General features: G+C 38.5%; 1 protein-coding gene across 5 annotated transcripts; it reads left to right on the top strand.

The window, feature by feature from the left end:
* The first annotated feature begins 2,366 nt into the window (after positions 1-2,366).
* On the top strand, positions 2,367-25,186 carry LOC139747454 (uncharacterized). Of its 5 annotated transcripts, none has more exons than XM_071659838.1 (5): positions 2,367-2,494; positions 7,448-7,567; positions 10,054-11,039; positions 15,207-15,363; positions 21,356-25,186. In XM_071659838.1, the coding sequence occupies exons 3-5, from the start codon at positions 10,075-10,077 to the stop codon at positions 23,126-23,128; spliced, it is 2,895 nt and encodes a 964-aa protein (XP_071515939.1). In that variant the 5' UTR covers positions 2,367-2,494; positions 7,448-7,567; positions 10,054-10,074; the 3' UTR covers positions 23,129-25,186. The 5 variants fall into 5 exon arrangements, with proteins under 5 accessions (XP_071515939.1, XP_071515932.1, XP_071515924.1 ...); XM_071659831.1 differs by lacking the exon at positions 2,367-2,494 and adding an exon at positions 4,845-4,882 and having other exon boundaries at positions 21,356-23,349; XM_071659823.1 differs by lacking the exon at positions 2,367-2,494 and adding an exon at positions 5,023-5,179 and having other exon boundaries at positions 21,356-23,349.

Here is a 25,186-nt window from a genome sequence, read left to right as displayed (position 1 = left end):
AATCTTAGCGTCAGAAGTTGCTAAAGTAAGCAGATATAAATCATCTGTATTTTGTCGCATTAGATAATTTCTGTAAAATCATGAATGTATATCACGAAAGAAATTATGATATAGGACAGTTTACGGAGATGAGGAAGAATATACTGAGAGATCAGGCATGCCACAGGGCAACCCATGACTGTCACTACTGCCTCCTGGTGCTGTGTCCCATGATTGTCACTACTGCCTCCTGGTGTTGCGTCCCATGATTGTCACTACTGCCTCCTGGTGCTGTGTCCCATGACTCTCATTACAGCCTCCTGGTGCTGTGTCCCATGATTGTCACCACTGCCTTCTGGTGCTGTGTCCCATGACTGTCACTACTGCCTTCTGGTGTTGCGTCCCATGATTGTCACTACTGCCTCCTGGTGCTGTGTCCCATGATTGTCACTACTGCCTCCTGATGCTGTGTCCCATGATTGTCACTACTGCCTCCTGGTGCTGTGTCCCATGATTGTCACTACTGCCTCCTGATGCTGTGTCCCATGATTGTCACTACTGCCTCCTGGTGCTGTGTCCCATGATTGTCACTACTGCCTCCTGGTGCTGCGTCCCATGATTGTCACTACTGCCTCCTGGTGCTGTGTCCCATGACTGTCACTACTGCCTCCTGGTGCTGTGTCCCATGATTGTCACTACTGCCTCCTGGTGCTTTGTCCCATGATTGTCACTACTGCCTCCTGGTGCTGTGTCCCATGATTGTCACTACTGCCTCCTGGAGCTGTGTCCCATGATTGTCATTATTGCCTCCTGGTGTTGCGTCCCATGATTGTCATTATTGCCTCCTGGTGTTGTGTCCCATGATTGTCACCACTGCCTTCTGGTGTTGCGTCCCATGATTGTCACTACTGCCTCCTGGTGCTGTGTCCCATGATTGTCACTACTGCCTCCTGGTGCTTTGTCCCATGATTGTCACTACTGCCTCCTGGTGCTGTGTCCCATGATTGTCACTACTGCCTCCTGGTGCTGTGTCCCATGATTGTCACCACTGCCTTCTGGTGCTGTGTCCCATGATTGTCACCACTGCCTTCTGGTGCTGTGTCCCATGATTGTCACCACTGCCTTCTGGTGTTGCGTCCCATGATTGTCACTACTGCCTCCTGGTGCTTTGTCTCATGATTGTCACTACTGCCTTCTGGTGTTGCGTCCCATGATTGTCACTACTGCCTCCTGGAGCAGTGTCCCATGATTGTCATTATTGCCTCCTGGTGTTGCGTCCCATGATTGTCATTATTGCCTCCTGGTGCTGTGTCCCATGATTGTCATTATTGCCTCCTGGTGTTGTGTCCCATGATTGTCATTATTGCCTCCTCCTGTGTTCCACGATTGCTACTACTGCCTCCTGGTGCTGCGTCCTATTTTTTGGTGGTGTTCCATGACTGTCATTGCTGCTTCTTGGTGGTGTGTCTCATGACTGTCACCACTGCCTTCTGGTGCTGCATCCACTGACTGTGGCTGCTGCCTCCTGGGGCTGAGTCCTTTGATTGTTACTGCTGCCTCCTGGTGCTGTGTACCATGACTCACTACGGCCTCCTAATGCTGTGTCTTATGACTGTCTACTGCCTCATCGTGCTGCCTCGCTTAACTCATTAGTGCCTCTGGGCCCTGCGTCCACTTGTCATCATCACTGTTCCTTGGACTTCTGCCACTGTCAATTCTCACAGTGTGGGAAATAAAGGAAAATATCTTGGATAAATTTCTTCCCACCCCCTCCTCCTCCTCCTCTCCCCTGCTACTCGAGCTTCACCAGTTTTTTCAGTCTGAAAAAAGAAATATTAGGCAATTTGTTGAATTATTCCTCTGTTTACTCGATCTAAAAGTAGAAAGGAATTTAGACTATCCCTCACTTCATCCCGGTTCCCTTATACCTCGATCCCCGTTCCATATTTCCCAATAACCCATCCCTAAGCCCCCGACCCGAACCTTCCAAACCCTCCATCCTTCGTCCCTCAACCCCAGTTGACCCTACCACACAACCCAGACTCATAAAAGCAAATTCACCAAAACTATAAAGACGGCTAGGTGGCATAATTGTCCAAAACGCATTTCACAACCGTGTGATTAATAAGTCCCGCTATCCATCAAACATGCTCCCTCCACAGCCTTTATATTTTTCTAGGGTAAATCAAAGTCTTCATCACTTGTTTTTTGGTTATCATAATATTCTTATAAGTTATTCTATATCATAAGAAATAATATATAGTGTAAATAGGATGTATATCGAAGTTTGGAAGACCATTCTGGTTGGAGCACAGATTTTTTTTCTTTGGTTCCTAATCCTCTTCTGTTACATCAGATATTATCAGACATATCAAACAAATATATCGAACAGCTTTGAAAATTTAGATTGTATGCAAAAAGGTATTCTTATATATTTCGGCACAATTTCCTAGTTTCGTCACATCCGATAAGTAACTTCATCAGAAGCTTTCTTCCTCTCCAAACCTCAAACCTGGTAAATACACTTATTTAATGACATGCACAGAAATGGGATATGAATTTTGAGGAAATTCGAACAAAAGTCTCAATAATCTATGTAGTTCTTTAAAAGAAAGCTGATGATGGGATTAATACATTCCACGATGATATATGGAACAAATGGCTCTGAAACGGTAAATGTGAGATTAAGCGTTGTAAAAGTTTATGATAGACTAGGAAAATTCATTGAATGGAATTTTTTTGGAAACTGATGATGAGATTGATAAATTCTACGATGATGAATATATGAAAGGACAATGAAACAGGATAAATGTGAGATTAAGCGTTGTAAAAGTCTATGAAAGACGTGGAGATCGATTCGCGTAGAAGACCTTCCCCAGTTTTCCTTAACCGCCGAAATTTACTTTATTGTCCATGTTTATTTTTCTATTTAGATCCAAGTGCTCACTCGCCAAATTTCTGCATTTTATGTACGTAAATGTGCCCCATTAAACGAGCCAGTTCCAGCAAATATACATGAGCATGTGGAAGAAGGCAAAAACGCCTTCACAATAGTGACATATTTCGACTTTGAGCCATGAAAGCACGTAAATCTCGGCTGTTAAGGGAAGATACATGATCAACGTTTAGGGGCACCACGGAAATATCGTATGGATTTGGGAGAAATGCATATCAATGATGTTCCTTTACTTAACAAGGCAGATTTGAACAGGGAAGTGTGACGTAGACCTTGATATATGATCTAAATTGAATGAGAAATAGTGGGGAGGGTCATGGTCAGCAAGGATAAATATGGGGCAAAAATGTGAAAACGCTTTTAGAGATTATCATAAACCGAAATAACCTTACTTTAATAACCTGGAAAGCCAAAATTAACCTTATAGTATATTTTGACTGCTTGAAAAACATATGCTAAGGTGTTTGAACGCATTTGATTGTCCTAGGGTTTGTTTGCCATGTTTTATGAGTGTACCTTTCCCCACAGCAAGCAGCATGTGTAGTGGAAGGATGAAGACAATCTCTTTGGTATATTTCCTTTATGACTCTTCAATAAAGGTTAAATTTGTACCTGAAGGTATGGTTTGGTATGATTTTCATAGTTTCTGTTATTTCTTGTATTGTTTCATTTACCTGGCATTTTCTGAGATCATTATTGCGCGCCTCTCACTATATATATATATATATATATATATATATATATATATATATATATATATATATATATATATATATATATATCGTAAGATAAAGGTCAATATTCAGATCTCACTCCCCTGGTCTTAATCAAATCTTAAGTATAAGGAATTCACTTATGATGCGTTTTTAACAAATTCCTATGTATCAAGTTACCTATCTGGAACTTTAGTTGATTTTAATTGGTCCTTTTCATATCAACAGGTATTCGCCTTCGAATCCAAACTTTCCTTAGCTTCATAGTCCTCCCTCAGTCGTCTTTATACTCTTAATATTAATTCTTTTCATACTGTTGCAATGCATATTTCCCAAACCCTCACATACATGTGCTTCCCTGACCTGAAACTTTGTCCTCGTGAAACTGGATGCTTGTCATGGATCCCTCCTTTCTTGCAGGTCTTTACCAATAATTTCCCCCTCCCCCCCAAAAAAAAAACTTACTAAATTTCCCACTACTTCAATATGCACATAATTGAGGGGAGCAGCGAAATATGAGCCCCGCAAAATGTATACATTAAAATGTTTACGTCATATACTGAAACGCTGGATCGGTGAACATAATCTTAAATGATAGCATAACTGTTGTCCTAGTGCAACGATGGGGATCAATATTCTGTAAACTTTTATAATGTATTTATCGCCAACCGAAGAAATAAATTCATTAGAATCCAAAGAAAAAAAGTTGAAATCCCGATTCATTTTCGGTGTCCTTTGTATACACTTTGTATACCGTTGTGCAAAAAGAAGGAAAGTTTAAGATAATTCTGTATTCACAACCATAAAATGGTGATTGAAATTGTTAAAAAGATATGGGTGTCAATAACCGTAAATTTTTGTAGAAAAAAAAATTATACATTATACACTTGTTCAACATTTGTTCGATTTAGTACGACCAAAGTGTATTTACAAATGAGATAGGCCAATAAATGAAGAGATGATAAAAAATTGAAGACAATTTAAGATTTTTTCTTTGGATTACTTTATGTACCATCGCGGACTATAATAATTGCTGTGTGGTTTATCTGATATAAGAATACACTAAGATATGATAGACATATTGACCAGAAATTACTAAATAGCTAAGAAAATTGAGTAATCAACTATGCTCTTTATCCGAAAAAATTTACGAAATGCTGAAATTGCTGACTTCAACTGATCAGCTGGGCTAACACAATAGCAGCTGTTTGTCGCCCAAACCTTCGTTCTCCTTGTAAGCAAAATTATTGAATTTTCCTATTACGATGATAGATATTTAGTAGAGGTTTTATATCATTAAAATGAAAAGCCAACATCTTTTATTTGTTTTTGCTGATAATCTAACGATAAAGAAAATGATCTAGCCTTTCAATTGACTATGCCCAGCGTTGCGCGTATTAAGTCTTCGTTTGGGAATGCAGTCGTTACTTTTCACAAGTATTTGCATTAGTTTATGAATTCGACAGCGAGATTTTGAACATCAGACGTGGAGGGTAAAGGTCCAGGAGGATTGTGATATACGATGCATAAGGTAAACCGAGGTGATAGTCTCGCAGTGAAAGAAATTGGTTTTGTTTACATGCAGGCCAGCCTTCCAGCTGTCGCGGGTGGAGAGCGTGAGGTAAACAAGTGACGAGCGATGGGATGCTCTCAGCTTCCTGCTTGGCCTGTACCTTCTAATTTCTGCCAACAGTTTTACGTTTTTTTTTTTTTTTTTTTTACTATTACTGTTATTCTAAGTGGCATGCTTGATCTAGAGGTAGTTCGTCACAAGTGTACGTGTATAGTTATGTTTGTGTCCCTGGATTGTGTTGGGTAAGCAGTCGTTTCTTTATGCGACTTCGTTGTAATTGGAGGGAAGGTTGCTGCTCAGTTTGTAAGTAAGTTTATATATATATATATATATATATATATATATATATATATATATATATATATATAGTGACTTGAGTTTTGAAAGTGATTTAACATATCCAATAAGCTCAGTGTTGTTCTTTGTACAGTTTACATTTTAGTCTTGTTTATTTATACTAATAAGTTATAATGGTAAGTTTTAAGACTTTGGGAAATCCTTATTTGTCCTGTAAGGTAATTACTATTTATTATGATATTAGTAATGTAAGCATGTTTTACATTGTTATAAATGTAACATCCATATAGACTTTAAGGTCGCTCAGGTAACAACATATGAATATTATAGAATTAACATCCTTATAGACTTTAAGGTCGCCCAGTGAACAGCATATGAGTATAATTGGAAGAAATGCTTCACCGTTAGCAGCAAGTGGAATGCATTATAACAATGTCATGTAATTTGCTGTTCTTTTTTCTTAACTTATGACCATGGATTATTATTAAGTCCTGTAGGTATGACTTTGTGATGAGGGAATATGTGAGGTCCGATGGTATATATCTTTCAGTGTCATATAATTTACGAAATTTATCAGAACACATAGATAACCCATCTAAATGTCATTGGGGGAACGAGATTATCTAACTTTTCATTGATTATTTTTATGCCACTTCGTTTGTGGATTAATTGACCTACCATATAGAGGAATTACTGTAGGTGTGCCCCCTTATATATCTATCTATCTATCTATCTATATATATATATATATATATATATATATATATATATATATTTAAACGGCTTAAGGAAAATTGTTATAATGCAAAAGATAAGAAATGTACAAGGGGGAATAAATATATTTGTGTGTGATAGATAAGTTTAGTGGGGAGAAAGATAAGTTTAGTAGGGAGAACTTTGAAGTTCAGGGGAAAAGATGAGTTATAGAACCTAGAATTACAAGGGGGAATAAATGTATTTGTGTATAATAGATAAGTTTAGTGGGGAGAAGGATAAGTTTAGTAGGGATAACTTCGAAGTTCAGGGAAAAAGATGAGTTATAGAATCTAGAATTTACTGAAACATTCCTAGAAATCAACAGAATGTATGAAAACTTCACCTGACATCCCCTAAGTCATAATTTATCAGATTTTTTGTGTGTTATAGTCAAAATGTGCTAACAGTTTTGCTAAGCTATTTCCTGCCTTGTATAAAGAATATGCAGTGCACCTCCCCGTGTATGTGTAGATGTATTCAGTAACAAAAGTTCATATGTTGAAACATAAGAATAGCACTTTTTTCGAATATTAGAAATGATGTTAATGCTAGGTATATGAAGTTAGAGGAAGTATTCATAGGTTTTGTTAATTGTAGAAGTAGTTTTGCTTCTTAATCTTAATTGACCAGATTTTCTCAAGTAGGCTGAAGCAGTCATCCAGAAGGAAACACTCAGTATTCAAAGCTCCTATGTTATTTATTAAATAAATGAACAAATAACATTCTTATCACCAGAAGTATATGCTTGAACGCCACTGTAATTGTTACATTATTCTAAAAGTAAATAAATTTTCAGTAGGTAGTGTTTATATGACAAAAGAGCCTGGGAGCCTTTGAAATACATCACTGGATGTTAGGCACCTGGTTCCCTTATAATAGACTTGAATTACTTATGGAAAGACTGCTTTCTTTTGTCAGTTTATCTGACTATACTGGCCAGTATAAACAAAAACTCAAATGTTTATCTCACAAATATTTCATTTATGTCACTTATCATTTGCCCCAAGTACTGTGTGTCATGTGAAAGTTGGTTTATACACTTGTCATCATACCAAGTCAGTGTCCATAAAATCACTCCACTCAATTTAAAGACAAATCAGTATTATGAAGTAATTCAGGAGCATCTTCCTGGCCTTCTAAATCTCACTATAAGCCTTTCATTTTCCTTTCTAGAAAACTCAAGAGAATGTGGTGTCATTGGCATAGTGGAAGGATGACTAAGTGAGGGTAGAAATTATTGTGCACTGTCATCTCAGCAACCACCCAAGCTTGGCAGACAGGCTTAAGATAGAGGTATGAAACTGGATGCTTGAATTTATATTTAAAGGAGTTGCTTGTCTCTTGTGAATATCAGTCTAGAGGAGAGAAGGAGTTAATTACACTAAATCACTCCACAAACTTTAAAGACAAATCAGCATTGTCAAGTAATTCAGGAGCATCTTTTTGGTCTTTTAAATCTTACTATTACCCTCACATTTTCGTTTCTAGAACACCCACAAGAATGTGGTGTCACTGGAATAGCCAAAGGATGACTGAGTGAGGGTAGAAATTATTGTTCACCGTCATCTGCAACCACCCAAGCTTGGCAGACAACCTTAAGATAGTCATGAAACTTGATGCTTGAATTTATGTTTAAAGGAGTTGCTTTCCTCTTTTGAATGTCTGTCTAGAGGAGATGAGGGTTAATTGCACTAAATCTGCTGATAAGAAATCCAAGGCTGTGGGGACCTACCCTGGGTTTAGGGTAGAAAGCCTCAGAAGCCTATACCAGGTACTGTGATTTAAATCCAAGGGATGATATTTATTACCTAATAATCATTAACCAGATCCATTAGTAGTGTGGGGAGGGGGGGGGGGGGCTGTGAATGAGAAAAAAAATTGGGTTTAAAGGTATCAAGTATATATTAAACGGAATAAGATGATAGAAACTATATCAGTCTTAAATGCTGGATGGCCATTGAAATTACTCATGGGCAAAAAAAGATGGTCTTGAAATTTTTAGTTTCATTATTGAAATGAAAAAATTGCCAGTAACTGTTAATGATGGGTTCAAGAAAAGAGCATATATAAGTTGCTTTAGTTAATTTTTAATGCCTTGGGTGAGGTGGTGGTGTAGGAAGCGTGGGGTGTAAACCTCTGATTGAAGTTCAATTTAAGTTCGGTGTAGTATTATCACTGTTTATGAAAAAATACTTGTAATTGCTAAGTATATATAGAAAGAAGTGGGGAATGACTGAGTCTCATTGCCCACATTCAGCAAATGATGCTTTTCATTATTTATGGTTACTATTTACACAAAATTATATGTACAATTACACACATTTACATATATTGAGGGAATAATTGGTGTACATGGGGTGTTCAGGGTTGTAAATGCTTGGCAGTATACAGATGTCTGAATGTAGATAGATTTTTCAAAATAAGCCCATAAGAACTAATGCTCATGTGATGACTTTTGGTACTTGCTATGTATGTTATCACATGTTATCTTTCAGGGTTTAAGGGGTAAGGTATAGCAGATTAGAAGCTAAGGAATATGAAATATGAAGGATGGTAGAGATGGCTCTTAAGAATGGGGGAGAAGATAGGGCTTAAAGTGATAATATGAGAGTTTAAAAGCTAAAAAACCTGATAGTAATTAAGGCTATAAGTAACCAGAAACATAACAGTATTTTAGATAATAATGTGATACAGTATAAACTTGAAAATTCATAAAAGGGAAGGCCATTAGGAATAGAGAAAAAGATTTTGATATAGTTTGTATGATAAAAACCACCAAATTTATGAGGGCTTTGAAGTGCAGGGAGGTTTTTTTCTAAGTTTTGATTTAAAAAAAGAATACAGGGAGGGCTATAGGAAGAGGTAAAAGTTGGTTTGACAATATGAAAGACAAGCTTAAAAAACCTGATTGTGATAAAGTGTATAAAGAATGAAAGATGCTATGTTTTAATTAAGAAAAGAATGAAGTTCCCACCTTAAACTGTACTAGTTAATTGAAGATGCAGAGGTTCACTGTTACTATTGTCAATTGACAGTGTACTGTATTGTTTCCTGCCCTTATTGAAATTGCCAGTAAATATTTGATTTCACCCCTGATTTGATTATTCATGTGGGTAATCTTGTATACAGGGCTGGCCCTAGCCTTTTAGGGTCTCTCAGCTGTCTTTTGTTGTTCCCTCCAGTTTTCAAAATCTCCTGCAATTCATAAACCCTGTGTGTGTGTGTGTGTGTGTGTGTGTGTGTGTGTGTGTGTGTGTGTGTGTGTGTGTGCAGGGGGAGAGCCCTATGAAAAATATGAAAATTTATGGTGTCTGGGATAGCTTTTCCTGATTTCTGAAGCCGGCCCTGTAATCAGCATGACTTGGGGTTTCTAGTGGTTGGGGCCCTATTGTCTGAGAGTTCTTAGTGTTTAAATGCAAGTGGATAAAAGTTGGCTTTTAATGGGAGGTGGGAGTTATTCCTTAGACTTTAAGTTGTGTATCATAGTTAAAACAAAAATAGAGGAGTTTTGTAGACATCAGGTATAATTAATCCCCCCCCCCCTAAAATTTAGATCCTTCAGCCCAGTTGAAGGCATCCCTGTATTCCATAGTAGGAAATCACATGAGCTGGTTGTGCCAGTTTTATTTCATTTGTGCCATGAAAATTGTTAGATATTTTTGCACTTACCCTGAAAAATAATGGAAATAAAGATTTTTGTAGTTTGGAGTACAGTATTTCAGTATGTAAAAAAATCTGCAGAAATAGTGTTTTGACAGTAATTCATGAAACTATTTCAGATTGAACCTGATACTGCCAGGATGGAGGATATCAAGAATTTTAGTAACATAAATGGAAATCAAATGGAGCTGTTGCTGGAATTTGATGAAGAAGAAGCCAGTCTCATAGAGGAAATGGAGCGACAAGAAGCACCACAGATAGCAAGGTCAACAAGTCGTGAAAGTCTGATACAGTTGGAAGGTGTTGATGCTAATGTGCAGAAGGACCTTGAGCTGACTGAATTTCCAGAGAATAGGGTAGAAAATGGTGCTGCAAGCTCCTTGGAAGATGATAGATCAGTTGAAAATTCAGTTGATGAGCATTTAGAAAATACGAAGTGTCTAGCTTCATATGAACATTCAAATAATGCTGAAGGTGTAGATTCACATCAAGAAAACTCTGAGAGATTTGTAGAGAATTCCCTAAATTCTAGCAAAGAAAGCACTGAAAAGAAAACTCTAGAAGATAATGAGGAATCATTAGATGAACCTTTAACACAGTGCTTTCTTGAAGGAGTTCAGATCTTAAGATTGGATATGTCCGAGAGTGAGCTTCTCTTTGCAAAGTCTGCTGCAGCTCTGAAATCTCAGCCTTTCCAATCTGTTAGCATGATGCCTGACATTGTTCATTCTCAGAGTCAGTCATCTGTAGGCAGTGAGGATCCAGTTTCAGGGCCTGTAAATGTAGGTGCCACATCAGGAAAAGATCCTGAATTCTTGAACTGTAATAGTACCAGTGATGAGGAAGAAAGATATTTAAGGTGCATTCTGAACACACAAAGGGAGGAGTTTGTGAAAAGTACCTCAGGCACTGAACGTAGAACTAAGATTAAAACCAAAACAAAGAAGAGTTTATCTACGAAGAAAAGGCAAATCACAAAAGACCAGATTACAATAAGACCTACCAATGATTGCAGTTCTGTACCAGCCAAAAAGAGGAGATTGGGTACAGTGGGCCTCCAAGAAGCTAGGGTTGTTAACTTCCATTGTGTTCAATGTGACTTTAAGTGAGTGGACTTTGTTAATTGTACGCTGCATGCTCTTCATGTATGTTAAATGATGTTTTCTCGCTGCTACCGTCTCTTATCTCCCATTTTCAGTACCTTTTACCACCATCCACTGATGTAGATACTACCCACTTTCTCTTCATTTTTTTAGCTCTGTTGTGTTATTTATAATGATGGCTCTGCTTTTAACCCATTCATGTCATTATGGCTGCTGTCCCCCCCCCCCCCCTTCTGTTTTAAGAAAAATTAGAAAATAGTATTTTACTGACTTATAGCATTGTGAATTACTAAGGATCATCCATGTATATGAGTCTGAATAAACTCAGGTAATTTATTGCTCTATAAATGCTAATAACGATACAGTAAATGCTCAGAAATATATGGATTGATGTTTTGGAGATGACAGTGAAGTAGATGTGTCTTGGCATGGTAAGAATATAATTAAGGAGATGGAGAGTTAGGTGCACAGGGGAGGAAGAAATAAGAGGGGGAAGTAAGAATAGCAATAAGGCTCTGAATCCTTAAATGGTGAGGTATGTTTGTATTTCTTGTCCTCATGTGCATAAAAGTAAAGGATTTCCTTGTGAAATAGATTGATATGTATAATTAAAGGAAAATGCACAAAAGTAAGATAAGTAAACTTTATGGTAAGCTAACTGTGATACAGTGGAATGCACTCCAGACTCACTCAGCATGTGAGTATTTGAGATGGTTGATTGTTTAAGTGCTCAAAATTTGCATTAGACTCATCCTAAGAAGAAAAATGTGCAGAAGGTCCACACTATAAGAAGGAACACTTTTTATGCTATAATACACTTGTGGTTTTTTTTTTTTTTTTTTTTTTTTTTTTATACTTTGTCGCTGTCTCCCGCGTTTGCGAGGTAGCGCAAGGAAACAGACGAAAGAAATGGCCCAACCCCCCCCATACACATGTACATACACACGTCCACACACGCAAATATACATACCTACACAGCCTTCCATGGTTTACCCCAGACGCTTCACATGCCTTGATTCAATCCACTGACAGCACGTCAACCCCTGTATACCACATCGCTCCAATTCACTCTATTCCTTGCCCTCCTTTCACCCTCCTGCATGTTCAGGCCCCGATCACACAAAATCCTTTTCACTCCATCTTTCCACCTCCAATTTGGTCTCCCTCTTCTCCTCGTTCCCTCCACCTCCGACACATATATCCTCTTGGTCAATCTTTCCTCACTCATTCTCTCCATGTGCCCAAACCATTTCAAAACACCCTCTTCTGCTCTCTCAACCACGCTCTTTTTATTTCCACACATCTCTCTTACCCTTACGTTACTTACTCGATCAAACCACCTCACACCACAAATTGTCCTCAAACATCTCATTTCCAGCACATCCATCCTCCTGCGCACAACTCTATCCATAGCCCACGCCTCGCAACCATACAACATTGTTGGAACCACTATTCCCTCAAACATACCCATTTTTGCTTTCCGAGATAATGTTCTCGACTTCCACACATTTTTCAAGGCTCCCAAAATTTTCGCCCCCTCCCCCACCCTATGATCCACTTCCGCTTCCATGGTTCCATCCGCTGACAGATCCACTCCCAGATATCTAAAACACTTCACTTCCTCCAGCCTCTCACCATTCAAACTCACCTCCCAATTGACTTGACCCTCAACCCTACTGTACCTAATAACCTTGCTCTTATTAACATTTACTCTTAACTTTCTTCTTCCACACACTTTACCAAACTCCGTCACCAGCTTCTGCAGTTTCTCACATGAATCCGCCACCAGCGCTGTATCATCAGCGAACAACAACTGACTCACTTTCCAAGCTCTCTCATCCCCAACAGACTTCATACTTGCCCCTCTTTCCAAAACTCTTGCATTTACCTCCCTAACAACCCCATCCATAAACAAATTAAACAACCATGGAGACATCACACACCCCTGCCGCAAACCTACATTCACTGAGAACCAATCACTTTCCTCTCTTCCTACACGTACACATGCCTTACATCCTCGATAAAAACTTTTCACTGCTTCTAACAACTTGCCTCCCACACCATATATTCTTAATACCTTCCACAGAGCATCTCTATCAACTCTATCATATGCCTTCTCCAGATCCATAAATGCTACATACAAATCCATTTGCTTTTCTAAGTATTTCTCACATACATTCTTCAAAGCAAACACCTGATCCACACATCCTCTACCACTTCTGAAACCACACTGCTCTTCCCCAATCTGATGCTCTGTACATGCCTTCACCCTCTCAATCAATACCCTCCCATATAATTTACCAGGAATACTCAACAAACTTATACCTCTGTAATTTGAGCACTCACTCTTATCCCCTTTGCCTTTGTACAACGGCACTATGCAAGCATTCCGCCAATCCTCAGGCACCTCACCATGAGTCATACATACATTAAATAACCTTACCAACCAGTCAACAATACAGTCACCCCCTTTTTTAATAAATTCCACTGCAATACCATCCAAACCTGCTGCCTTGCCGGCTTTCATCTTCCGCAAAGCTTTTACTACCTCTTCTCTGTTTACCAAATCATTTTCCCTAACCCTCTCACTTTGCACACCACCTCGACCCAAACACCCTATATCTGCCACTCTGTCATCAGACACATTCAACAAACCTTCAAAATACTCATTCCATCTCCTTCTCACATCACCACTACTTGTTATCACCTCCCCATTTACGCCCTTTACTGAAGTTCCCATTTGCTCCCTTGTCTTACGCACCCTATTTACCTCCTTCCAGAACATCTTTTTATTCTCCCTAAAATTTACTGATAGTCTCTCACCCCAACTCTCATTTGCCCTTTTTTTCACCTCTTGCACCTTTCTCTTGACCTCCTGTCTCTTTCTTTTATACTTCTCCCACTCAATTGCATTTTTTCCCTGCAAAAATCGTCCAAATGCCTCTCTCTTCTCTTTCACTAATACTCTTACTTCTTCATCCCACCACTCACTACCCTTTCTAAACAGCCCACCTCCCACTCTTCTCATGCCACAAGCATCTTTTGCGCAATCCATCACTGATTCCCTAAATACATCCCATTCCTCCCCCACTCCCCTTACTTCCATTGTTCTCACCTTTTTCCATTCTGTACACAGTCTCTCCTGATACTTCCTCACACAGGTCTCCTTCCCAAGCTCACTTACTCTCACCACCTTCTTCACCCCAACATTCACTCTTCTTTTCTGAAAACCCATACTTGTGTATATGTATATATTTTGCTCTACATATCTAGTAATGGTCCAATTTTCTACAATGATCATCTTTCATTGTAGTATTTTCAGTCAAAAAAATGCTCCGATTAGTTGGTACTGACCCCTTATAAGAACACCTTATTTCATAACAGGTTTATTGTAAAGCCAGTAGGTCTTCTTAAAGCGCTACTCATGTTTAAGCAGTGTATTACAATGTTTTAGCATATAAAATACCATAAAACAGAGAATTAGAGAGATGTATCATATAGGAATTCAACTGTTTGTTTATGTTCATAGTGTGCATAAGTAAGGTGTATGCACTGATGATTGCATAAAGATGGTGTAAGCACTAAAGCTTGGTGGGTTTTGTGGCTTTGGGGTGTTTAGTCTTGCAGAAAAGTGTTGTTTTAAAAGAGGGGGGTAAATTCAGCAACTTGGTATAGGTATGTCATAGGCCTTGAATGCAGGAGAAATAGAGATTGTAGATGTGGTGAAAATAGAAGTTTAATTCATTGCCTCTGTCTTAAGAAAAAAAATCTGAGATGTATGTGAAATGGTCTTGGATAAGTATCTACAAAGTGAACTAGACCATTCAACATGTGATGATTATATACACCTACAGGCCATGGCCTTCAGTGGCCTAACTGACCAGAGGAGCAATATGATGACCTCCAAACCTTTTTATGGTATAAAGCTATATGTAAGAAATCCCAGAGCCATGGTTTTAGTGCATGTCAGAGACTTGGTGATTTCATATGGGGTAAGATAACAACGCAGAATGGCACTACTGCTGACTCAATTTATTCCATAATGTACATGATTAGGTTCGTGTGTCCTCATATAGTACAGTTTCATTGTGTTTCATCTTTTATGATTTAACATATTGCCTAATATGATGATACAGTTTTCATGGTTCTTATTACCTCTATAATTTCAGATGTCCTTTCAAGAAAGAAAACATTGACGAAATTGTTAAACACATCACTCCACGAGAAAGGTTCAATCAGCTTCATGAAATTCCTGTTAAGTTAAAGAATTTTAGGGAGAATATAAAATTAAGCGTAATGATTGCTAAGAACAAGGCTAAAGCATGGGTAAGTTTTGTGTTTGATGTTATGATTATGTATATGTTTGCTTATTTATGTATGTGGAGAGGGAACTTTCATCTGTCTTTCAACTTTCTAAATTTTTCAGTGATATCCACATCTACTTCATCTTTGCTGAGGTTAGTCTATATTTCTAAGACTCTGGTAAAGAAATGCTTTCACTCTTCCCTGACTTCTCTCGCCTAGCTCCACGTCAGATCATCTTGTTGCAGAGTCTGCACTGACTTAAAACATGTTCTCAATTGATATCACTCTCACTCATTGGAATGTATTGGGGGTTGCCATATATTCCTCATCTTTTCTCACATGGTCTCCAGGTTGAGTGATTCCCTCCTCCTTTACGACTCAGTTTACTCAATTTTAGGTTCACATTCTTTTTGCGTTTTTTTTGGGCCTACTGCACTTTTATATAACTCTTTGTGAGGAGACCAAATTGTTGAATATATGCTATATTTATCTTTCTAAACCACATTTTTCGTGTACTATGCTTTAAAGATATTTTAACATTGACCAAGTTTGCCTATTGTGATTCTCCATAGATAGTTTTGGCTATAAAGTCAGCTTGATGTCAACTCTGCATCCCTTTCACTCTGTGATTCGTGTCATTTTCCCTCTTAGTCATTGTCTAAATCTAATCCATCCCTTTTCTCATCTTCATTTATTTCTCTTTATTAATCTATCATTAACTTTATTTCCAATGTTTATAGGGTGGATCATGTGCATACATCCTCTGTAACTCAATGCTTATCCATAACCTATGGCTTATGTGCTGAAGGTAAACATTGACTTATATACCCATTGATTCCCTTCATATTTTTCTCGTATTCCGAGTTGATAGATTAAGTGTGACAAATTTCTTCATTCACATTCCTCTACACTCAAAATACATCCATTGTATTTGTTCCTCCACCATCCATGAAATATTATCTGAGATATCTCTTGGTTAGGGGAGAAAGAATACTTCCCATGTATTCCCCACATGTCTTAGAAGGTGACTAAAAGGGGCAGGAGCGGGGGGCTGGAAACCCTCCCCTTCTTGTATTTCAATTTCTAAAAGAAGGAGTCAAGTGGGAGTGCTCATCCTCCTCAAAGGCTCAGATTGGGGTGTCTGAATGTATGTTGATCTAACCAAGATGAGAAGAAAGGAGAGGTAGGTAGTAAGTTTAAGGATAGAAACCTGGATGTTCTGGCTCTGAGTGAAATGATGCTCAAGGGTAAAGAGGAAGAATGGTTTAGAAAAGTCTTGGGAGTATATTTAGGGATTGGTGAGAAGACAAAAGCTAAGGAAGCAGTAGCATTACTCCTGAAGCTGGAGTTCTGGGAGTGAATGATAGAGTGTGAGGAAGTAAATTCTATATTGATGTGGGTAAAACTGAAAGTAGATTGAGAGAGATGGGTGATCATTGGTGCTTATGGACATGGTCATGAGAAGAAAGATCTTGAGATGGCAAGTATTTTGGGAGCTGCTGAGTGAGTGTGTCAGCAGTTTTGGTGCACGAGTCCAGGGTAGTAGTGATAGATGATTTAAATGCAAAGGTGAGTAATGTGGTAATTGAAGGTATAATTGGTGTACATGGGATATTCAGTGTTGCTAATGGAAATGGTGAAGAGCTTGTGGATTTGTGTGCTGAAAAAAGACTGTTGATTGGGAATACCTGGTTTTAAGAGAAAGATGTACACATATATATGTATGTGAGTAGTAGACATGATCAAAAGGCATTGTTAGAGTACATGTTTAGTAATAGGCATGTATAAGAGAGACTTTTGGATGTTGATATTCTGAGAGGGGCAGCTGGTAGGATGTCTGATCACTGTCTTGTGGAGGTGAAGGTGAAGATTTGTAGAGGTCTTCAAAAAAGAAGAGAGAATATTGGAGAGAAGAGAGTGGTGAGAGTAAGTGAGCTTGGAAAGGAGACTTGTGTGAGGAAGTATTGAGTGTAGAATGGCAAAATGTGAGAGCAGATGATGTGAGCGGAATGGGTGGTGAATGGGATGTATTTAGGGAAGCAGTGATGACTTGTGCAAGAGATATATGTGGCATTAGAAAGGTGGGAGGTGGGAGATTAGAAGGGGTTGTGAGTGGGAGGATGAAGAAGTAAAGTTGCTAGTGAAAGAGAAAAGAGAGGCATTTGGACAATACTTGCAAGGAAGGAGTGCAAATGACTGGGAGATGTGTAAGAGAAAGTGGCAGGAGGTCAAGAGGAAGGTGCAAGGGCTGCAAAAGATGGCAAATGAGAATTGGGATGAGAGAGTATTATAAACTTTAAGAAGAATAAAATGATGTTTTGGAAGGAGGTAAATAACGTGCAAAAGATGAGAGAACAAATGGGAACATTGGTGAGGGGGGGCAAGGAGGAAAGTGATAAAAGGTAGTGATGAGATGGATTATTTTGAAGGTTTGTTGAATGTGTTTGATGATAGAGTGGAGTGGCAGATGTAGGGTGTTTTGGTAGGGTTGTGGTGCGAAGTGAGAGAGTCAGAGAGAGTGGTTTGGTGAGGAGAGAAAAGATGGCGAAAGCCTTGCGGAAGATGAAATCTGGCACCGTGGCGGGTTTGGATGGTATTGCAGTTGAATTTATTAAGAAAGTGGGTGACTCTGTTGTTCATTGGTTGGTAAGGATATTTAGTGTATGTATGGATCATGGCGAAGTGCCTTAGGATTGGCAGAATGCATGGATAGTGCCATTGTACAAAGGCAAAGGGGATAAAGGTGAGTGTTCAAACTACAGAGGCATAAATTTGTTGAGTATTCCTGAAAAACAGTATGGGAGGGTATTGATTGAGAGGGTGAAGGCATGTACAGGGCATCAGACTGGGGAGGAGCAGTGTGGTTTCAGAAGTGGTAGAGGGTGTATGGATCAGGTGTTTGAAGAATTTTTTTTTTTTTTTTTTTTTTTTTTTTTTTTTTTTTTTTTTTGTGCTGTCTCCCGCGTTTGCGAGGTAGCGCAAGGAAACAGACGAAAGAAATGGCCCAACCCACCCCCATACACATGTATATACATACATCCACACACGCAAATATACATACCTACACAGCTTTCCATGGTTTACCCCAGACGCTTCACATGCCTTGATTCAATCCACTGACAGCACGTCAACCCCGGTATACCACATCGCTCCAATTCACTCTATTCCTTGCCCTCCTTTCACCCTCCTGCATGTTCAGGCCCCACTCACACAAAATCTTTTTCACTCCATCTTTCCACCTCCAATTTGGTCTCCCTCTTCTCCTTGTTCCCTCCACCTCCGACACATATATCCTCTTGGTCAATCTTTCCTCACTCATTCTCTCCATGTGCCCAAACCATTTCAAAACACCCTCTTCTGCTCTCTCAACCACGCTCTTTTTATTTCCACACATCTCTCTTACCCTTACGTTACTTACTCGATCAAACCACCTCACACCACACATTGTCCTCAAACATCTCATTTCCAGCACATCCATCCTCCTGCGCACAACTCTGTCCATAGTCCACGCCTCGCAACCATACAACATTGTTGGAACCACTATTCCTTCAAACATACCCATTTTAGCTTTCCGAGATAATGTTCTCGACTTCCACACATTCTTCAAGGCTCCCAGAATTTTCGCCCCCTCCCCAACCCTATGATCCACTTCCGCTTCCATGTTTCCATCCGCTGCCAGATCCACTCCCAGATATCTAAAACACTTCACTTCCTCCAGTTTTTCTCCATTCAAACTCACCTCCCAATTGACTTGACCCTCAACCCTACTGTACCTAATAACCTTGCTCTTATTCACATTTACTCTTAACTTTCTTCTTTCACACACTTTACCAAACTCAGTCACCAGCTTCTGCAGTTTCTCACGTGAATCAGCCACCAGCGCTGTATCATCAGCGAACAACAACTGACTCACTTCCCAAGCTCTCTCATCCCCAACAGACTTCATCCTTGCCCCTCTTTCCAAAACTCTTGCATTTACCTCCCTAACAACCCCATCCATAAACAAATTAAACAACCATGGAGACATCACACACCCCTGCCGCAAACCTACATTCACTGAGAACCAATCACTTTCCTCTCTTCCTACACGTACACATGCCTACATCCTCGATAAAAACTTTTCACTGCTTCTAACAACTTGCCTCCCACACCATATATTCTTAATACCTTCCACAGAGCATCTCTATCAACTCTATCATATGCCTTCTCCAGATCCATAAATGCTACATACAAATCCATTTGCTTTTCTAAGTATTTTCTTTGAAGAATGTGTGTGAGAAATACTCAGAAAAACAGATGGATTTGTATGTAGCATTTATGGATCTGGAGAAGGCACATGATAGGGTTTATAGAGATGCTTTGTAGAAGGTCTTAAGAGTAAGCTGTTAGAACCAGTGAGAAGTTTTTATGGAGGATGTAAGGCATGTGTACGAGTAGGAAGAGAGGAGAGTGAAAGGTTCCCACTGAAGGTCAGTCAGCGGGAGGGGATTGTGATGTTCTCATGGTTGTTTAATTTGTTTATGGTTGGTGTGGTTAGGGAGATGAATGCAAGAGTTATGGAGAGAGGAGTGAGTATGTAGTCTGCTGGGGATGAGAGGGCCTGGGAAGTCACTCAGTTGTTTACCGATGATACAGCAGTAGTGGCTGATTTGAGTGAAAAACTTCATAAGTTGGACTGAGTCTGGAAGTGTGTGAAAGGAGAAAGTTAAGAGTAGGTGTGAATAAGAGCAAGAATACTAGGTTCAGCAGGGTTAAGGGACGAGTTAGTTGCAATGTAAGTTTGAATGGAGAAAAATTGGAAGTGAAGTGTTTTAGATATCTGGGAGTGGACTTAGCAGCAAATGGAACCATGGAATTGGAAGTCAAAGGGTGGGGTAGGGGGCAAAGGTTCTGGGAGTGATGAAGAATGTGTGGAAAGAGAGCATGCTATCTCGACAGCAAAAATGGGCATGTTTGAAAGAATAATAGTTCCAACAATATTATATGGTTGTGAGGCATGGACTATAGATAGGGTTGTACGGTGGAGAGTTCCAACAATATTATATGGTTGTGAGGCATGGACTATAGATAGGGTTGTACAGGTGGAGGGTGGATGTGTTGGAAATTAATTGTTTGAGGACAACATGTGGTGTGAAGTGGTTTGATCGAGTAAGTGATGAAAGAATGAGAAAGCTGTGTGGTAATAAAAAGAGTGTAGTTGAGAGAGCAAAAGAGGATGGTTTGGACATGGAGAGAATGAGTGAGGAAAGGTTGACAAAGAGGATATATGTATCAGAGATGGAGGGAAGAAGGAGAAGCAGGAGACCAAATTGGAGGTGGAAGGATGGAATGAAAAAGATTTCGAGCGATTGGGGCCTAAACATGCAGGAGGGTGAGAGGCATGCAAGGAATAGAGTGTATTGAAACGATGTGGTATACTGGGGTTGATGTGCTGTCAATGGACTGAACCAGACATGTGAAACATCTGGGTAAACCATAGAATGGTCTGTAGGGCCTGGATGTGGATAGAGAATTGTGGTTTCGTTGCATTACACATGACAGAGACTGGGTATGAATGAATGTGGCCTTTTTGTCTGTTATCCTGGCACTATTTTGCTTACACAGGGGTGATGATCCTGTTTCCTGTGGGGTGGGGTGGCGCCAGGAATGGATGAAGGCAAGCAGGTATAAATATGTTCCTGTGTGTATATGTATATGTACGTGTATGTGTGTGTATGTATATATGTATATATGTGAGTGGATTGGTCTTTCTTTGTCTGTTTCCTGGTGATCAAGTACAATGATGAAACTAGATAATCCCTTGCCCAAATCGGTTCTCACTGCATTTGTCTATCTTCTGGAGCTTATTTTTTTGATGGGGTTAGTTCACAGACAGAGATACTGTTTAAGGCCACTGCCTTAATTAATATGTAATAGAATCATTTCAAAATATTTTCTTACCTGTAGTTGTTGATATATAGTATGGTGACTTTAAAGATATTCTTTCATTTCTAGTTATGATTTTTTTTTTCAGGTTCGTTTATCTAGTCGCTTACAGTGCATCAACTGCCACCAGTACTTTCCATTGGATGTGGAAGGTTGTGAGCAAGTTGTCATACACTACAGTTGGTGTCAGGAATTATTCTCAAGAGAAAAGTTTTTTTCATGCCCCTATTGCAATGACTTAGTCCACCGAGGCAGTATTAAGAAGCATCTTGGCTTGAAATCAAAGAGGCAGTGTACAAAGAATGTGGCTGTGACCCTACAGTTAATGTCATGTGTTTGTAAATGGTATGCTGAAAGGCACCGGCCAGTTTGTATTGTATGCAATGAGAAGTGCTGGCCTTATTTAGGTCACAGAGCAGAACTGCACCCTGTATGTGAAACGTGCAGGTTCAATATAATCAGTGGAAACACAACAAAACTGAGAGATCGGGATTTGGCCGGATGTGCAATATGTGGTTGGCAATGCTCTGAGAAATTTGTAACTTACTGGGCTAGTGAACTAGAGTCTCTTTTTATTGGAGAACACTGTATAAGTAAGTTGGAAAGTCCAGTCACACAGAAGGCAGTTGAGATGGCAAATATGAAAGAAGCCAAGGTCAGGAAACTTTTAGAGACAGCTGTAGCATCTCCTGATATACAGAAGGAGCATTCTAAGGATATGTCATCAGATGTTGCCATGAGTGCAAAAGAAAGCAGTGGCAGCACTTCTTCCAAAATGTATAAATCATCAGAAAATGTTTATGAGAAGGCCCAGACTGATAATACTGATTCTGATAATGTATTATGTTTAAATGAGTGGAGTAGCAACAATGATAGTCAGTCTTTTGTTTTCTCCAATACATCTAAGTTACTGAAGAGTGATGGCTGTTTAGTAAATCAGACTACAGAAAAGGATATTGGCAGAATTATTGGTAAAAATAGAACAAAAGCACCAGTGACTAAGACTATTTCAAAGCAAATAAAACCAACACAGTATGATCTTCCAGCCCCCACTCGAGCTACCACTGGTGGTTTCATTCCAATAACAGGCTCTTTTCAGATTAATAACAAATCGAAATTACCTTTTGCATCTATAGCTTCAGTTAAAGATAATCCTAGTGATGGTAAGACTCTGGTTTCTAAGGCTTCCATAGACATTGATGAAGTTAAAAGCATTGTCCAAAGTGGTGTACCATATACTCTTCTCTTGCCAGATGATACTCCTAGAGTTCTATTTAGGAGATGTTTACCAAAGATAACAAGTGATGGTGTAGAAAGCCCCAAAACTGTTTTTAGACCAATTAAACCTCATCCTGAAATTACCTGTAAGTCTGAGGATAATGATTTATTAAAAGCAGTTGTTATGCAGTCAAGAGAAAACCCTGTATGTCATTCAGGAATTGCTAAAATGACTCTCTCCACCAGATCTGAGTCTAAAGGAATTGATCCTTCTAATGAATCTTCTAATCAGTCAAATCAAGTTGGTCACAGTTGTAGCACATCATTTCAGGTCAGCATGAAAGCTCAACAACCTAAATATATTATAAAGTATGCTAGTACATTAACAGATTCTAGTCAGAAGAACAGTGATCACCATGACAATAAAAAGAGCCCTTGCATAATTATCAAAACTTCATCAAGTACAATGAAGACCGAAGCTTATAATGAATCAAATCAACCATGGGTGGCAAAGATAATTAAAACTCCAAATGATGTATGTAGTGAGAATTGGCAAGGAAATGGTAAGGTATTTGAAAGAAAAAGGGAAAGAAAACCTATGATGAAGGTAAAACAAGATAATGAAATTGTGAATTTGGACTAGTCTTTTTTTTTTTTTTTTTTTTTTTTACTGAAATCACCATTGCTTTGCTCATGCTGTACATATTGGATGATGAGAAAAATTATCTTTAGATTTATAGTACAAAAGTAATATGTTAGTTTTTGTCTAAGAAGGAACGTTTTGAGAATTGTAATCTTGAGACCACTTCAAATTGTACATGGATATGATGTATGGAATTTAATGCATTAAATTTGATAAAACTATATGGAAAAATGAAATTAACCACTTCAAGTAGGAAATAGTGTAAGAACAGTACCATTGTTACCTTCGAGTTCGACATGTGCTTGTAATTATGCTTTACATGTGTATCTTCACCAGTGCACAAAAAGGAAAACAATCTCGTCGAAGAATTTCTCACTTAAGGATTTCATCAGTGTCCTGGCACTGGGTGTAGTGTAACATTGAAGCTGCAGGAGCTCCATATGAGGGGTCCTGGGGTTATATGGTTAAAAAAAGAATTAACCAACTTCAACAGATGGAGCTGTATTGAGTATTGATATCAGTATTGGTGTTGAGCATCATGTGTACAGTGATGTAGTATGTTTGTAAGTGTTGATCCAGTGGCAGGAAAATCTGACATTTAGAAAATAGTGAACATTTTTGAATTTCTTTATAATTTTACATTTTGGAATATATTGTAATTTCATAATCATTTTATAGTATTATATCTTTACTAATTTCTTTCTTTGATATGTGCATGTGTGTTTATATAAATGCGTATCTATTTTTTTTTTGGTTATCTAATCATTCCATGACATGGGTTGAATTTGTTAATCTTTTATGTGGGAGGGGTTTCTGTATCATTTTAAATCTATGATGGGGTAGAGGACTCTTGAGTATGCATGAGTACTTTGTATTCAAGTTAGCTGGCAAAGTTTATAAGATGTATGTGCAATAGTGATGAGAAGTGGTAGTTATACCTAAACATGCTGAAAATGTAATATTTTTGAAACTTCATAAATTCCACTTTGTAATTTTTATCATACCACTATCACTGTAAGCATGATATTGTCTCCTTTGGCACTGTAGCCTTTATATGGCTATTGATATGTTTTTGTAACATTACTTCCTGTATTTTCAGACATGCATACATAGCTTTAGGTCATTTTCATATTAAGGTTAACATGCCCTGTTATCCAAATATTGTTTCATAAAAATGAAATTTGCTTTTTAGTTCCCATCTATGAAGTGGAGTAACTGCTGTGCTACTCTGGGCATCCCTGTCCACATGAATGTGTGTCCCATACCTTGGCTATATATTAGGCCTTGCATCAGTTTTTTGTCAGTATGTAATGTATGATCATGTAATGTATGTGTAGATGCATGTTTATGTGCTTGCAACTGAGTATAGTGCAACTTGGGAACTGAAAGGAACCCTGGATAGGGGAAGGGTCTTCTAGAGAAATGCTGTTTATTATTTCACAAAGAAAGAACAGAGAAAGGAGTCAAGTAAAATTTTTTTTTGGAGGCCCAGTTGTCCATTCCTGATGCTATTCAGGGGTTGTGGGGCCTACGAGGTGAGTCTGTTATTGTTGATGCATATGACTGTATCACATAGAGAGAGCAATAAAACCCATTGCACTTACCGAGGACCGAGGTTGGGTCTTGTATAATTCTTAGCAAATACATCTTTTCTACTAAGGCATAGCAGGATTCTGTATTAATGAGATTTCAATGTATTTTTTAGGTGGTTGGACAATTTATTTAATGGAATGACTAGTTTTTGAGGTGTTACCTGAAAAAATTGTATTTTGTTAGCAGTATTTTAAATGGTATTTATGTTTGATTCATGTGACAATTTTTGAGCTATACTTATACTCTGTGATAGTTACTTTGTTTAAGTAACAATCTTTTTATATTAAACATTGGTGATATAAGATTTAAAATATTACTAATAGATATATATATATATATATATATATATATATATATATATATATATATATATATATATATATATATATGGAATTTTCAGATATGTGAAAAATCTGAAGGTAATGGCAGTGACCAATCCATGAAAATAAACAATAAGATATCCAA

The sequence above is a fragment of the Panulirus ornatus genome, chromosome 5 (assembly GCF_036320965.1).
Source record: "Panulirus ornatus isolate Po-2019 chromosome 5, ASM3632096v1, whole genome shotgun sequence".
Taxonomy (NCBI): Eukaryota; Metazoa; Arthropoda; class Malacostraca; order Decapoda; family Palinuridae; genus Panulirus; species Panulirus ornatus.
The sequence above is the reverse complement of the archived record's forward strand: the minus strand, read 5'-3'. Positions and strand labels throughout refer to the sequence as shown.